Here is a 16,247-nt window from a genome sequence, read left to right on the forward strand (position 1 = left end):
CCTCCACTTCCTCCAATTAGTCCACTTCGTGCACTTCGTCAACTTCGTCCACTTCCTTCACTTCCTCCAATTCGTCCATTTCGTCCATTTCGTCCACTTCTTCCACTTCCTGCACTTCGTCCACTTCGTTAACTTCCTCCACATCGTCCACTTCCTCCACTTCCTCCCCTGCGTCCACTTCCTTCACTTCCTCGACTTCCTACACTTCGTCCACTTTGTCGAGTTCGTCCACTTTGTCATCCATGCCAACTTCGTCAAATTCGTCTATTTCGTCCACTTCCTCCACTTCCTCCATTTCATCCACTTCCTCCACTTCCTCCACTTAGTCCACTTCGTCAACTTCTTCCAGTTCCTCCACTTCCTCCACTTCTTCTACTTCCTCCACTTGCTCCACTTCGTCCCCTTTCTCCACTTCCTCCACTTCTTCTTCCTCTTTGTCCACATCGTCCACTTGCTCCACTTTCCCCACTTCCTCCACTTCCTCGACTTCCTCCACTTCGTCAACTTTGTCAACTTCATCAACTTCGTCCACTTCGTCCATTTCGTCCATTTCTTCTGCCACTTCTTCCACTCCGTCTACTTCCTCGATTTCCATGACTTCCTCCTCCACTTCCTCGACTTCGTCCACTTCATACACTTCGTCAACTTCGTCCACATAATCAACTTCGTCCACTTTGCCCACTTCATCAACTTCGTCCACATCGTCAACTTCGTCCACTTCGTCAACTTCCTCCACTTCCTGCACTTCCTCCCCTTCTTCCACTTCCTCCACTTCTTCCACTTCGTCCACTTCCTCCACTTCATCCACTTCGTCAAGTTCGTCCACTTCGTCAACTTCGTCAACTTCGTCAACTTCGTCCACTTCGTCCACTTCCTCCTCTTGCTCCACTTCCTTGACTTCCTCCACTTCAACCCCTTCCTCCATTTCCTCCACTTCCTCCACTTCCTCTACTTCCTCCACTTCGTGCACTTCCATTATTTCGTCCACCTCGTCCACTTCCTCAACTTCCTCCATCAGTTCCTCCACTTTGTGCACTTCGTAGAACTTCGTCCACTTCCTCATTTCCCTCCACTTCGTCCACTTCATCAACTTCCTCCACTTCTAAAACTCCCTCCACTTCCTCCACTTCCTCTACTTCCTCCACTTCCTCCACTTCTTCTACTTCCTCCACTTCCTCAACTTCGTCGATTTCGTCCACTTCTTGTTCCTCTTCGTCCACATCGTCAACTTCGTCCACTTCGTCCACGTCGTCTACTTCCTCGACATCCTCCTCTTCCCCCCCTTCCTCGGTTTCCCCCACTTCCTCCCCCTCCTCCACTTCCTCCACTTCCTCCACCTCGTCCACTTCCTCCACTTCCTCCACTTCCTCCACTTCGTCAACTTCGTCCACTTTGTCAACTTCGCCAACTTCGCCAACCTCGTCCACTTCGTCAACTTCCTCCACTTCCTCTTCGTCTACATCATTGACTTCCCGCTCCTCCTCCACATCCCCCACTTCCTCCTCTTCCTCCACTTCGTCCACTTCCTGTAGTTCCTCCACTTCCTCCACTTCCTCCACTTCCTCCACTTCCTCCACTTCGTCAACTTCGTCAACTTCGTCAACTTCGTCCACTTCGTCCACTTGGTCCACTTTGCTAACTTCGTCCACTTCGTCCACTTCTTCCACTTCGTCATCTTCGTCCACTTCCTCCACTTCGTCAACTTCGTCCACTTCCCCAACGTCGTCCACTTCCTCCACTTCCTCCACTTGCTCCACTTCCTCCACTTCGTCCTGTTCTTCTTCCTCTTCGTCCACATCATCCACTTCCTCCACTTCCACCACTTCCTCCACTTCCTCCACTTCCTCCACTTCCTCCACTTTGTCCACTTCGTCCTCTTCCTCTTCCTCTTCGTCCACATCGTCCACTTCCTCCCCTTCCACCACTTCCTCCCCTTCCTCCACTTCGTCAACTTCGTCCACCTCGTCCATTTCGTCGATTTCTTCTTCCCGTTCTTCCACTCCGTCCACTTCCTCGACATCCTCCACTTCCTCCTCCGCTTCATCCACTTCCTCCACTTCCTCCACTTCGTCCATTTCGTCCACTTCATCCACTTCGTACACTTCGCCCACTTCGTCCACATCGTTACCTTCGTCCACTTCGTCAACTTCGTCCACATCGTCGACTTCGTCCACTTGGTCAACTTCGTCCACATCGTCCACTTCGTCCACTTCGTCAACTTCGTCCAATTCGTCAACGTCCTCTACTTCCTCCACATCCTGCTCTTCCCCCCCTTCCTCGGTTTCCTGCACTTCCTCCACTTCCTCCACCTCGTCCACTTCCTCCTCTTCCCCCACTTCGTCAACTTCGTCCACTTCGCCAACTTCGCCAACTTCGCCGATTTCGTCCACGACGTCCTCCTCCACTTCCTCCACTTAGTCCACTTCCTCCACTTCGTCCGTTTCGTCCACTTCGTCCACTTCGTACACTTCCTCCACTTCCTCCACTTCGTCCCCTTCGTAACCTTCGTCCACATCGTCGACTTCATCCACGTTCTCCACTTCGTCAAGTTCATCAACTTCTTCCACTTCGTCCACTTCCTCCACTTCCTTCACTTCTTCCACTTCCTCCACTTATTCTTGCACTTCGTCCACTTCGTCCATATCGTCCACTTCCTCCACTTCCTCCACTTCCTTCACTTCCTCCGCTTCCTGCCCTTCCTCCACTTCCTCCACTTCCTCCACTTCGTTCACTTTGTCCATATCGTCAACTTCGTCAACTTCGTCCACTTCATCCTGTCGCAACCAGAATCGCGACGGGACGACGATCCATAAAGAAACGGGTTTTGAAAAGAGATTTGGAGTCGCCACCATAGTTTATTTTGGAAAACTACGGAAAAACCATAAAATGATAAAGCACGGTCCACTAAAACCAAAGATTGGGTTCGGGAGTCGGTTACGCGTGGGGAAGGTGTTAGCACCCCACAACGCCTGCCCTAAGGCAGTACCTTTAACTAAATGCACGGATATGATGTGGTTTTTAAAATGTTTAATTATCCCCTAAAATAAAATTCTAAATAAACAAAACATAGTTTTTAGTTTTTTGGGCCCGACAAGGATTGACCTTGCTCCTACGTATTCTCATTCAAAATGAGAAATCAGGGTTACGTAGTTCTAGTTAAGAGATTGTTTGTTGTTTGGAAAAGCAGATGTTTTTAATTTTTGGAGATTTTATGTTTTTTAATATTTTTGAGAAAAAGAAGGTAATGAGTACTAGGCCAACGCGAACGGTCGCACGAGTACTCATACCTTTAAAATGATATTTAAATATTTTTAATCATCTTTTTTTTTTTTTAAAAAGAGAAATAACGATATTAAGCACTAAGACGATGCGGACGATCACACGAGCACTCATACCGTTATTTACTTATTTAGGAAGACTTGAGAGTATTGAGTGCTAGGCTGATGCTGACGATCGCACGAGCACTCGTACCCTCGTTTAATATTACGTAAATAAGAGAGAAAAGTATTGAACACTAGGACGATGCGAACGATCACACGAGTGTTCAACTTTTAAACGTATTTTTTTGAAATTTTATTTAAGAAAAGGTTTTTAGCACAAGGACGACGCGAGCGGTCACACGTGTGCTTAACCTTCAAAACGTATTTCTTTTGTAAATTTATTTAAAGAAGAAGAAAAGGTTTTTAGCACAAGGACGACGCGAGCGTTCACACGTGTGCTTAACCTTCAAAACTATTTCTTTTGTAAATTTATTTAAAGAAGAAGAAAAGGTTTTTAGCACAAGGACGACGCGAGCGGTCACAAGTGTGCTTAACCTTCAAAACTATTTTTTTTGTAAATTTATTTAGAGAAGAAGAAAAGGTTTTTAGCACAAGGACGACGCGAGCGGTCACACGTGTGCTTAACCTTTAAAACAAATTTTTGTAAATTTATTTAGAGAAGAAGAAAAGGTTTTTAGCACAAGGACGACGCGAGCGGTCACACGTGTGCTTAACCTTTTTAACAAATTTTTGTAATTTTCTATTTTATATATGTATATAAGTAAAATTATTATATATATATATTTTGAAATAATTGGATATTTAAAAGAAATAAATAAGATAAAGTAATAAAATAAAAATGAAATGAAATAAGATAAATAAAAAGGCAAATGAATAATTAAATAATAATAAAAATAGGGGTACCAAAATAAAAATAATATAATGTCGAACGGTCAGTCTAAAAGCTTGGATAACGAACGGTCCGTGGTAAAGGCCGAACGTACGTTAGGAAAAGATTCAGAGTCACGAGCGCTCGTTGTGGAGAGGTGACGAACGTACGTTGAGAAAAATAGACTGAATGACGAGCGTTCGTTGGGTGATACGACGAACGTACGTTGAGTACAGTAAGGTAGATGACGAGCGTTCATTGGATGATGTGACGAACGGACGCTGAGAAGAGGAGGCTAGTCGACGAGCGCTCGTTGGGTAGATGAGGTGGGATAACGAACGCTCGTTATGGAAGAGCGTTCGTTGGGAAGCTGTGGGAAGTGGAGGCCGAATGACGAGCGCTCGTTTGGGACGAGCGTTCGTTGGGAAAATGAGGTTGGATGACGAACGAATGACGAGCGCTCGTTTGGGACGAGCGTTCGTTGGGAAAATGAGGTTGGATGACGAACGCTCGTTATGGACGAGCGTTCGTTGGGAAGATGTGGCTGGATGACGAACGCTCGTTATGGACGAGCGTTCGTTGGGAAGATGTGGCTGGATGACGAACGCTCGTTATGGACGAGCATTCGTTGGGGAAATGTGGCTGGATGACGAACGCTCGTTATGGACGAGCGTTCGTTGGGAAGATGTGGGAAGCTGAGACTGAATGACGAGGGCTCGTTTGGGACGAGCGTTCGTTGTGAAGATGAGGCTGGATGACGAACGCTCGTTATGGACGAGCGTTCGTTGGGAAGATGTGGGAAGTGGAGACCGAATGACGAGCGCTCGTTTGAGACGAGCGTTCGTTGGGAAGATGAGGCTGGATGACGAACGTTCGTTATGGACGAGCGTTCGTTGGGAAGATGTGGCTGGATGACGAACGCTCGTTATGGACGAGCGTTCGTTGGGAAGATGTGGCTGGATGACGAACGTTCAAAAAAAGCCAAAGGTTCCTGGACGTACGCTCGATTTTGGGCCTGGCCCAATTGAATGGTTTCTAACCTAGAATTTCCTAGGGGTTCTACCTTCCCACTTTCATTCACTCCTCATGCTGCTCCTCTCAAATGAGGCCAATGCTTCCTTCTCTCTGATCAAAAGGGTTCAGAGACACTCACTTCTGTCACTCAACGACCACGTCTTCTTCCGATTGACCACCGCGGACCAGACTAGCCACCGCAACGAAGGTGGCCACCGTATCACTGCCTCTACGGACCAGCTACCATGCCGTCGTCTCTCTCGATCTATCCACCGTGCCACGCCGCGCCATACCGCGCCACTGCTTCCTTGCTCTTGTCTGCATTCTCCGATACTGGCAACCTAGGGAGGGGTTCGTCTCCGCCAGTTCAAACATGCGGGCTGCCTCTTCTTCGTCGAGCTCTCCGCCTTTCACCGCCGAGACCATCGTCGGCCATCGCTCCAGCTCATCCCTTCATTCTTGGATTGTGCGATGGGTTTTGGATTTGGTTTGTTGAGATTGGCCGTGAGCGTGAGAGTTAGGAAGGAGAGAGGGAACGTGGTGAAACAGAGAATGAATGAAAGGGGAGGTTGGTGATGAGGGAACTCATGATGTTCAGAGGAAAAGCATTCATGATGGAATAAGCATAAGAAGCAGTTATGCAGTAAGCGGTCATGATGAGTCTGGATGTACAGATGAAACAGAGACTTACCTGTTGCTACGGCTGCTGCTATCGTTCGCTGCGTAGCCGGTGATCTCTTCTCGCCGGTGCCGGTGCCAATGCTGACTCTGGATGATGATTCCAGATGATGGTTCCTCGTGTGCCCTCCTTTCCCCTTTTCCTCTCTCTGATCCAAAAAAATCCTCTCCCCAAAATCTTTGGAATCCTCCTCGTAACCACCTGGTCCCCCTTTTTTTTCCAAAAAAATCTTAGAAAAATCCTTTCTAACAACCTTGTCTCCCTCCTTCAGACACGCGTCCCATTCATCCTCTCCCCCTTTTCCACGTTTTTTTTATTTTTTTTTTTTTTTTATTTCAATTTTATTTTATTTTTTAATTATTTTTAATTTTATTTTTCAATTTTTTAATTATTTTGATTAATTAACTCTATTAAAACAAATTGAAAATACGAAATAAAATAGAAATTGAATTAAAAGCAAAGATCTAAATACATAAAAATAGAATAAAACAAAAAGGTAAAATAAAATAAAAGGAAAATAATAAATAACCAATAAAAACAATCTTTTACAACCCGGACAAAATTGAGTGTTGACAGCTGCCCCTCTTTACTTAGATATTACTAAATAATATGAAAATTTAATCTTTTCGTATTATTTAAGTAAAGCTAAGTAAAGATAAAAACACTAATTTTGTCCGAGTTTCAATCATGAAAGAAAACGAACAAAATGATTCAAGTCACGATACCAAACGACCAATGTCAAGTAAAGTATCAGTAACAAAAACTAAAACCTGGATTTGACCATTGCCTCGCAGAGGGCCAAACTCACAGAACTGAAATTTAAATCCGACCATTGCCATGCAGAGGGTCAATAACAGAAAATTAAACCTGGATTTGACCATTGCCTCGCAGAGGGCCAAACTCACAGAACAGAAATTTAAATCCGACCATTGCCATGCAGAGGGTCGATAACAGAAAATTAAAACCTGGATTTGACCATTGCCTCGCAGAGGGCCAAACTCACAGAACAGAAATTTAAATCCGACCATTGCCATGCAGAAGGTCGATAACAGAAAATTAAAACTGGATTTGACCATTGCCTCGCAGAGGGCCAAACTCACAGAACAGAAATTTAAATCCGACCATTGCCATGCAGAAGGTCGATAACAGAAAATTAAAACCTGGATTTGACCATTGCCTCGCAGAGGGCCAAACTCACAGAACAGAAATTTAAATCCGACCATTGCCATGCAGAGGGTCGATAACAGAAAATTAAAACCTGGATTTGACCATTGCCTCGCAGAGGGCCAAACTCACAGAACAGAAATTTAAATCCGACCCTTGCCATGCAGAGGGCCGATAACAGAAAATTAAAACCTTGATTTGTAGCTTTGAAAAGTTGATAAATGCCGAGTTAAACATGAAGATTTTGCAAACAATTCTCCTTGCTTCCTTTGAGATGATGTTATGTCATGATGGTGCATGAATGCCTAGATGCATGAGACTTTCATTTTGTTCTTTTCTTTTACTCTCACTTTTCATCATCATCATTTTTTTTTTTTTTGAAAGCTCCATGCTTGGAATCCATTGTTAATATTGTCATCAAACACGATGTACGTTCAAAACGCATTCCTTAAAAACAACGTTGATATGTATAAAACCCTTTGATGAGCAGGAAGAAAGTGTAACCCTGAGTTTAAAATTCTTTTTATCGCTTTTTGCAATCCAAATTAACTTGAACCCTGTAGGATGTGGAAGAATGGTTATGAAAAGCAGATGAATAATGATTTTCTGTGAGCAAGTATTAACGTATGTGTGTCCCTTATTTGGGGGAAAGTGCTATTAACATGTTGGGCTCCCATATTGCCCCAATTTTGTACAATAAGTATGCTTTGGAAAAGTGAAAAGATTTGTATATGAAGGATTCCCCCCAAATTGGACGATCTTCGATTGACAGGGAGACCTTTTTTTTTTTTTTTTTTTTTTTTTTTTTTTTTTTTTTTTTTTTTTTTTTTTAAACTGAATGCGTCGTTCACCACATCATTTTGTTTCCAAGTTAAATTCGTGAGAAAGATTAGGACAAACATTTTTCAGTCAGCGTGGACTTTTATTGGCTTGTACCGTGGCTAAAGGTCAAAGGGTTTTTGAAAGAAAGGATAATGAAGGCCCAAATAAGTGTTTGACGGTTAAAGTCTTTAAACAAGAATCATTTGCAAGGTGCCCAGTCAACTGTCTTTAGAGATTTGAACTTCAGGCATCCTTTATTTTTTTTTTTTTTTTTTTTTTTTTTTTTTGTTGCCCCTGCTGTGGTCCTTTATGATATTTTCCTTTTTATTTTTGTTTTGTTTTTCTTTCTTCCTTTTAGAGATTTCCCCCTCAACTTTGGATGCTTATGATGTATCTTTTTAAGTTGACGTCGATATGCTAATAATTCTTGTCTAGGGTGATGAAAACAATTATGAATTTTGGCTCAAAAGGGGTGCAATTGGATGAACTGCTTTTGACGATTGGATAACGAAAAATGGCCACACGTCACTCTGAATCTTGTTTGTCTGATTTTCTCTTGAACTTAAACCTGAAACAAAACTATGTAGTGTTTGACACATCCACTTCATTTTTCCTTTGCTTTGTTTTCCCTCTTTTTTTCTTTTTTTTTTTTTTTTTTATATATATATATCTCCCTGATCAACGGATTATCGATGATATGTAACATAATGAAAACTGCCCCAATATTAGGCGGCGAAATCCTTCATCTTGTGGGAAACAAAAATTAGGGTTCAAGTAATGTGAATGCAGATGCTTTATCAAGAAAAGAACACCGGTTACTCCCAAAACCTTGAATCAGGGAAGTACTCACCAACGGTATTTTTCAAAACTTTTTTTTTTTCGAAAAATACTATGTCCTTGACAACTTTATTAACAACAAACTCAACATGTAACCCCTTTTTTTTCTTTTCACCTTTTTTTTCGTTTTTCCTTTTCGACATCCTCCAGGACCGAGCTTGCCAACCTGATATACTGTGATGCTTTTATCAACACGCGTTTACTTATTTTCGTTTTCATTTCCCCTTTACTACTTAACAGCTCAGCGTGACATGCAATATTTCAGATGGAATGCAAACAACCAAAATATGAATGAACTCATGTGAAATTTATTTAGTGAATAAAACACAGAGTACAATAAGCGTTAAAGACAATATCAACATCCCTTTAATAGCAACCACTATCACGGAATCATCATGCGTAAAACTTTTTTACTGCATCAGAATTAACTGGCAATGGTAACTCCTCTCCGTCCATTCTCGTGAGAATTAGTGCCCCACCAGAAAATGCTTTCTTCACTACAAATGGCCCTTCATAATTTGGAGTCCATTTGCCTCTATGATCCTTTTGTATGGGTAGAATCTTCTTCAACACCAGCTCACCTTCATGAAATTCTCTTGGGTGTACTTTTTTGTCAAATGCCTTCTTCATTCTTCTTTGATACAATTGTCCATGGCATACTGCTGTTAGTCTCTTTTCATCGATGAGATTGAGCTGGTCGAAACGAGCTTGAACCCACTCCGCCTCTTCTAATTGGGTTTCCATTAAAACTCGTAAGGACGGAATTTCCACTTCAAACGGAAGTACTGCTTCCATTCCATATACAAGCGAGAAAGGCGTTGCCCCAGTCGATGTTCGTACCGAAGTGCGATAACCATGTAAAGCAAAAGGAAGCATTTCATGCCAATCCTTATACGTGACCACCATCTTCTGCACAATCTTCTTGATATTTTTGTTAGCAGCCTCTACTGCCCCATTCATCTTTGGACGATAAGGAGAAGAATTAAGATGATGAATTTTGAACTCCTCACATAACTCTGTCATCATCTGGTTGTTCAAGTTAGTGGCATTATCAGTGATGATCCTGTTAGGGAGCCCGTATCTGCAAATCAACTCCCTTTTTATGAACTTGGTCACCACCTTTCTGGTCACATTAGCATAAGAAGCGGCCTCAACCCACTTGGTGAAGTAGTCGATTGCGACTAATATGAAACGGTGTCCATTTGACGCCTTTGGCTCTATAGCTCCGATGACATCTATTCCCCACATCGAAAAGGGCCATGGTGCAGACAACACGTTCAAGGTCGTGGGTGGAACATTGATATTACTTGCGTATACCTGGCATTTCTCACACTTTCTCACATGTGTACAACAATCATTTTCCATAGTCAACCAAAAATACCCCGCTCTCAGTATCTTCCTGGCCATTGAGTGCCCATTCATGTGCGTGCCAAATGTACCCTCGTGCACTTCTTTTAGTATCAGCTCGGCTTCTTTTGCATCTACGCATCTAAGGAGAACCATATCATGATTCCTCTTATATAGAATATCCCCACTCAAAATGAAACTGCCAACCAACCTCCTTAACGCCCTTTTATCGTTTTCTGATGCCTTCTCTGGATATTCTCGGGTTCTAAGATAATGCTTGATATCAAAGTACCAAGGTTTACCATCTACCTCTTCTTCGATGAAATGACAGTACGCTGGCTTCGCATGACTCTTCATTTCAATCATTGGCAATTCTGCATCTTGATCAACTTCAAACATCGATGACAAAGTAGCCAATGCGTCTGCTAATTGATTATCTTCTCGCGGTATATGATTAAACGTGATGGAATCGAAATACTCAATTAATCCCTTGATGTAAGCTTGGTATGGAATTAATTTAGTATCCCTAGTCTCCCATTCTCCCTTCAATTGATGGATGACCAAAGCTGAATCTCCATATACATCCAGAATTTTTGCTTTAGACTCTATTGCTGCTCGAATACCCATGGCACAGGCTTCATATTCTGCGATATTATTCGTGCAATTAAAACACAACCTTGCCGTCATTGGAATGTATTGATTCTTAGGAGAGATAAGCACTGCCCCTATTCCATGCCCCATTACATTCGAGGCCCCATCGAATAATACCGTCCAGGCTTTTTCATCTTTGTCCTCTTTGTTCTCAGCAAATAAAGCCATGATATCTTCATCAGGAAATTCAGGTTGCATTGGCTGATAATCATTAATGGGCTGATGGGCTAAATATTCCGCTAAAGCGCTACCCTTGATAGATTTCTGAGTAACATATACAATGTCATACTCCGATAATAGCATCTGCCATCGAGCTATCCTTCCAGTGAGAGCAGACTTTTCAAAAATATACTTGATAGGATCCATCTTGGATATCAACCAAGTAGAGTGGCTCAACATGTATTGCCTTAGACGATGAGTAGCCCACGCCAGTGCACAACAAGTTCGTTCTAACGACGAATATCGTTGTTCGCAATCTGTGAATCTTTTGCTCAAGTAATATATAGCATGCTCTCTTTTCCCGTCTTCATCATGCTGACCCAATACACAACCCATTGAATTATCCAATACGGTCAAATACAAAATGAGCGGCCTTCCTGGCATAGGTGGACGCAATACAAGAGGGTCTTGCAGGTATTGTTTGACTTTTTCAAAAGCAACTTGACAATCTTCATTCCAGACTACGGCCTGATTTTTCCGTAGTAACTTGAACATTGGTTCACAAGTATCAGTTAATTGGGAGATGAACCTAGCAATGTAATTCAATCTTCCCAAAAAACCTCGAACCTCCTTTTCTGTTCTGGGCGCAGGCATTTCCGTTATCGCTCTTACTTTGTCCGGATCAACTTCTATCCCTCTTTGACTGACAATGAAGCCCAACAATTTTCCAGACTTTACTCCAAACGTGCATTTGGCAGGATTTAATCTGAGTTTGTACTTTCTCAGTCTCTCAAATAATTTCCTTAGATTGAAAATATGCTCCTCTTCTGATTCAGACTTTGCAATCATGTCATCCACATAAACTTCAATTTCCTTATGCATCATATCATGAAAAAGTGTCACCATTGCCCTTTGGTATGTTGCCCCAGCATTCTTGAGTCCGAAAGACATAACCTTATAGCAGAATGTTCCCCACAACGTGATAAAGGTCGTTTTTTCCATATCTTCCGGTGCCATTTTAATTTGATTATATCCCGAGAATCCATCCATGAACGAAAATAACGAAAATTTGGCCGTATTATCAACCAGAGTATCGATGTGTGGTAACGGGAAATTATCCTTCGGACTTCCTTTATCTCATCCTTCTCTCCCAAGTTGAGTATTTCAATCTCCTCCTGATGGGGTTTTATCTCCTTAGATTCTTGTTCCACTAATCTCAACAATTCTGGAGAGGGTTCTTCTACATCATCTTCGAAATCATCTTCCGTATTATTGATAGGGTGCTCAAAATTAGGAACATTGATATCATTATTTTCAAAACAATCATTGTCACATCTGCATCATTTAAATTTATGAAAAAGTATAAATAAATAAGATAAACAAAGAAAAATGCCAAATGATGATGAAATGCAACTTTATTATCACGCTGAGTGAAAAGTAAAAAGAATAAATCCGCGAAACCTCAGTTCTAAAGCCCCAATCGAAACTATAAGCTTAATTAAAACTATTACATTTTGTTCACATTAAGCATCACAGGTAAATCCAGTGTTTCCCAATTGTTGAGTTGAGTATCAGGGGAGCAAGCCCACACAAAGCTCGAACTTTGAGGCCTTTCTTCATCCTCCACCGCTGCTATCTGACCAGTGTTGATCCACCCAGCACTGCGGAAACTTTCCTTGATGTCAACAATGTGAATTTTGCTCTCTCTGGGCCCTCGTCTTTCTGCACGGCCAGACTGCGCTCTTTTCTTTCTTCAATCACTCTTTTCCTGTCTTCCTTGGTAGGTTTATACCCCAAGCCATATCTGTTCTTGTTTTCAACGATTTCTAGAGGGAATGCTCGCCCCTGCCGATATTTACCCAAACCTTCCCTATATATATAGCCCTCTTTTAGCATAATCTTGGCCATCATAATAGAAGCACATGATAGACGAGGATTTACTGGAAACGGTTCCACACAAGCATTTCCCACAATTTCCAACGATTGGAAGGCTGTCTCGAGAGCTTCTTCAGCCGCCTCAATGTAGCGCGTGGATGATGGCCCACTCACAAGAAGATCCTCTTCTCCTGATACTATCACCAGCTTATCTCCTATCACATACTTCAACTTCTGGTGTAGTGTAGAAGGCACAACTCCCGCCGAATGAATCCATGGGCGCCCCAACAGACAACTATAAGCTGGCAGGATATCCATAACTTGGAACGTTATTTGAAAAACACATGGGCCAACTTGCATTGGTAATTCCACCTCTCCCATCACTTCTCTTTTACTACCATCAAACGCCCTCACAATCATTGAACTAGGCCTCATATGCATTCCTTCGCAAGGTAGCTTTTCCAGAGTTGCTTTCGGCATGACATTCAAGGAGGACCCATTGTCCACTAAAACACGCGCAATAACATGATCCAGGCATTTCACAGAGACGTGAAGAGCCTTGTTATGCCCTCTTCCCTCAGCTGGTATCTCATCATCCGTAAAAGTGAGATAATTATTAGCAACAATATTGCCAACAATACCTTCGAATTTATTCAACGAAATACCTTGCTCCACATGAGCCTCACTGAGTATCTTCATTAGCAACTTTCTATGTGATGCCGAATGCATGAGCAAGTCTAACAAGGATATACGAGCAGGCATACGATTTAACTGTTCCACCACCTTATATTCACTTTGTTGTATGAATTTTAAAAATTCGCAAGCCTCCTCTTCAGAAACTTCTCTCCTCTCTTCCTTGTCGGGGATTTCCTCTGTCTGTGCACCCTTCCCCTTTAAGAACTCTTTTGCCTTCGCGGCCATCGTTGCTTCCCTATCATTAACCCTTTCTCGAGCCAACTCTGGTGATGTGAAAATTCGACCACTCCTAGTCATTCCCCCTATTCCTGATATGTTTTTGACGACAGGGTCGACGCTTTGCGTTTCGCCTGACGCATGCGTCCCATATCTCCATGGGACGGCTTTTTCGTTCTTGTAAGGAAAAGGGGCTGGTACATGGATAACTACAGGCGACCTTCCTTGAGTTGGTGGGATAGAAGTAGTCTTAGTGAAACGAATCACTAATGGTTCTGGTAAAATCATACCGGATTCATCACCAGTCTGTGCAAATACATCTCCCTCCTCCCTCTTGTAACATACTTGCATCAGACCACGATCTAGCAGGTCTTGCAGAATTTCTTCAAATTCAACACACTCCTCAATAGAGTGCTCAGCCTCTGGGTGGAGCGCGCATGCCATACTCTCATCATAATCACCCTTCAAGATACCCACTTTCAGCAATGCCTCCAAAATAAACCTCCTAGAGCTCTTGACTTCTTTCACATTTCTCACCAGCTCATGCTCTTTCACTTCGACAGCATTCGTCGAAGCACTTCCATGCCCAGATAAAGGATTGGACTCAACACTAGGCTTATCCTCTTGGAACTTTAACCACCCGGAATCAATTAGAGTCTGTACTTTATGCTTGAAAGCCAAACACCTCTCAGTGGAATGACCAGCGGCCCCTCCATGATAACTACACTTTGCATCTGCATCATAACCTCTTGGATACGGAGGCTGCAAAGGCTTCAGGGGACAAACAACAACTAAACCTTGTTTGATAAGATGAGGCAATAATTTCGTATAAGTTGTAGGAATTGGGGTAAAGTTAACATAATTTCTTTCTTGGTTCCTTCTTGGATAAGCATTTGGACCCACATTCATATTGGAACCTACATTTGCCCCTCCCCTCCAATTATTCGTCGGGATGTATTGTGGTTGATAGTATCCCGGTTGTTGTTGAGGCCTAATTTGATGACCAAATGACGCGTTAGCTGCATGTGGATGTTGACCCCAGTATGGTCGATAGTTATGAGTGGGAGCCTGACCTCTCCACACGGGGGTTGCAGATGCTGCATGCACATCTCCCTCCTTTCTTTTCCCTGAGTTGAAATTGGGTTTTTGGAGTTTGCACCCGCCGACGAGCCATATGCAATCTTCCCATTTTTCAACCCGATCTCTATTCGCTCGCCTATCACGATGATATCGGCGAAATTTGAAGATACATTTCCCACCATATGTTCATAAAATGGTGGTTGGAGCGTATTTACAAACATTGCCACCATTTCTTTATCATACAAAGGCGGCTCAACTTGTGCAGCCAATTCCCTCCACCGCTGAGCATACTCCTTAAAAGTTTCGTTGTCTTTCTTCGACATGTTTTGCAGCTGTAAACGATCTGGCGCGACATGTGTATTGTATATGTACTGCTTCACAAAAGCATCAGCCAAGTCTGCCCAACAACGAATTCGAGTCGGCTCCAAATGGGTATACCAGTTTAACGTCACTCCAGCCAAACTATCTTGAAAAACATGGATGAGCAGCTGCTCATCATAAGCATATGCAGCCATCTTTCTGCAAAACATGGTTAGATGGCTCTTTGGGCATGTCTTTCCCTTATACTTCTCAAAATCTGGCGCCTTGAACTTATGTGGAATTTTGACGCCAGGAACCAAGCTCAATCTAGAAACATCCCCAAATCCATAACTTTCATACCCCTCCACAGCCCTCAATCTTGCCTCTAGGCTCTCGAGTTTATCCTTTGCCCCATCGACATTACTAGTTACCCCCTGAAACGAAGTATATGGCGCAACCCTTGTAGAAAAGCCCTCTCCGGTAATCACAGGTGGCACCGGGGTTACTCGTATTCCATCAGTCATGCTTGCATGCATCCCTTCATTTACCATAGGTGCAGACATTACAACAGGTCCCTGAGTATTGATTGGCGGTATGTTAGCAGTGGTAGGGAAAGAGAATGAAGCCTGCTCCCCTTCTGTGTATTCTCCCACAGGTGGGGTGTAACCTGGAGGCAATCCATACATTGGGAATGAAACAGATTGGCTCCCAGCATTGAACAACGGAGGGTAATATTGAGCATTTCCCTCAACTTGCGAAGACGTCGCCCCTCCCGTAGTCTTCAGGGCTTCGAGAGCCGCCAAAATCTAGGCCATTTGATCCTTCAACTGGCTAACATCAGCCTTAATAGATTCGTGTGACTGCTCCCAATTCTCCATGACCTTCGAGTTAGCTCTGGTCCTGTACGGATGTCGTGGAAAATTTGCCGTTGTTTTCTCACTTGTACTGTTGCTATTTTTTATTAAATTAAATTAGATAAGGATGAAAAGTGCAAAACAAAAGAAAACATGATGCATGCTAATGATAAGTGGAAATCACAGGATAACGACGACAATACTGATGGAAAATTAACACAAGCCGATACCAAACAAACATCCCTTATCTTTCATTTCAAGAAAATTTGATCCATTACATCGTCTAAATAACAAAACATAAAATTCCGATGTACATCAATCCCGCGCCGGGCAATGAAAGATTTCATCTCTCCCACCAACCATTTACAATGATTAATAAACAATTCTATTTCCGCTGGTGAGTT

At 42.8% G+C, this 16,247-nt stretch overlaps 1 protein-coding gene across 1 annotated transcript; it reads right to left on the reverse strand.

Annotated features, from left to right (window-relative positions):
- Window positions 1–12,454: 12,454 nt before the first annotated feature.
- LOC148203722 (uncharacterized) lies at window positions 12,455–14,919 on the reverse strand. Its single transcript, XM_088107730.1, has 3 exons — window positions 14,909–14,919; window positions 13,640–14,825; window positions 12,455–13,597 (listed from the first exon to the last, which is right to left on the reverse strand). Exons 1-3 carry the CDS (start codon window positions 14,917–14,919, stop codon window positions 12,455–12,457), a joined length of 2,340 nt encoding a protein of 779 aa, XP_087963856.1.
- Between the last annotated feature and the right edge of the window lie 1,328 nt (window positions 14,920–16,247).

The sequence above is a fragment of the Vigna umbellata genome, chromosome 2 (genome assembly GCF_029865625.1).
Source record: "Vigna umbellata cultivar VRB3 chromosome 2, Vumbellata_1.0, whole genome shotgun sequence".
NCBI lineage: Eukaryota > Viridiplantae > Streptophyta > Magnoliopsida > Fabales > Fabaceae > Vigna > Vigna umbellata.

Bases quoted from the DNA above. Each gene is read 5' to 3' on its own strand.
- LOC148203722 (XM_088107730.1), bottom strand. The intron at 13,598-13,639 runs GTTAATGATAGG...AAGGCAAAAGAG, and splicing joins CAGAGTTGGCTCGAGAAAGG to TTCTTAAAGGGGAAGGGTGC.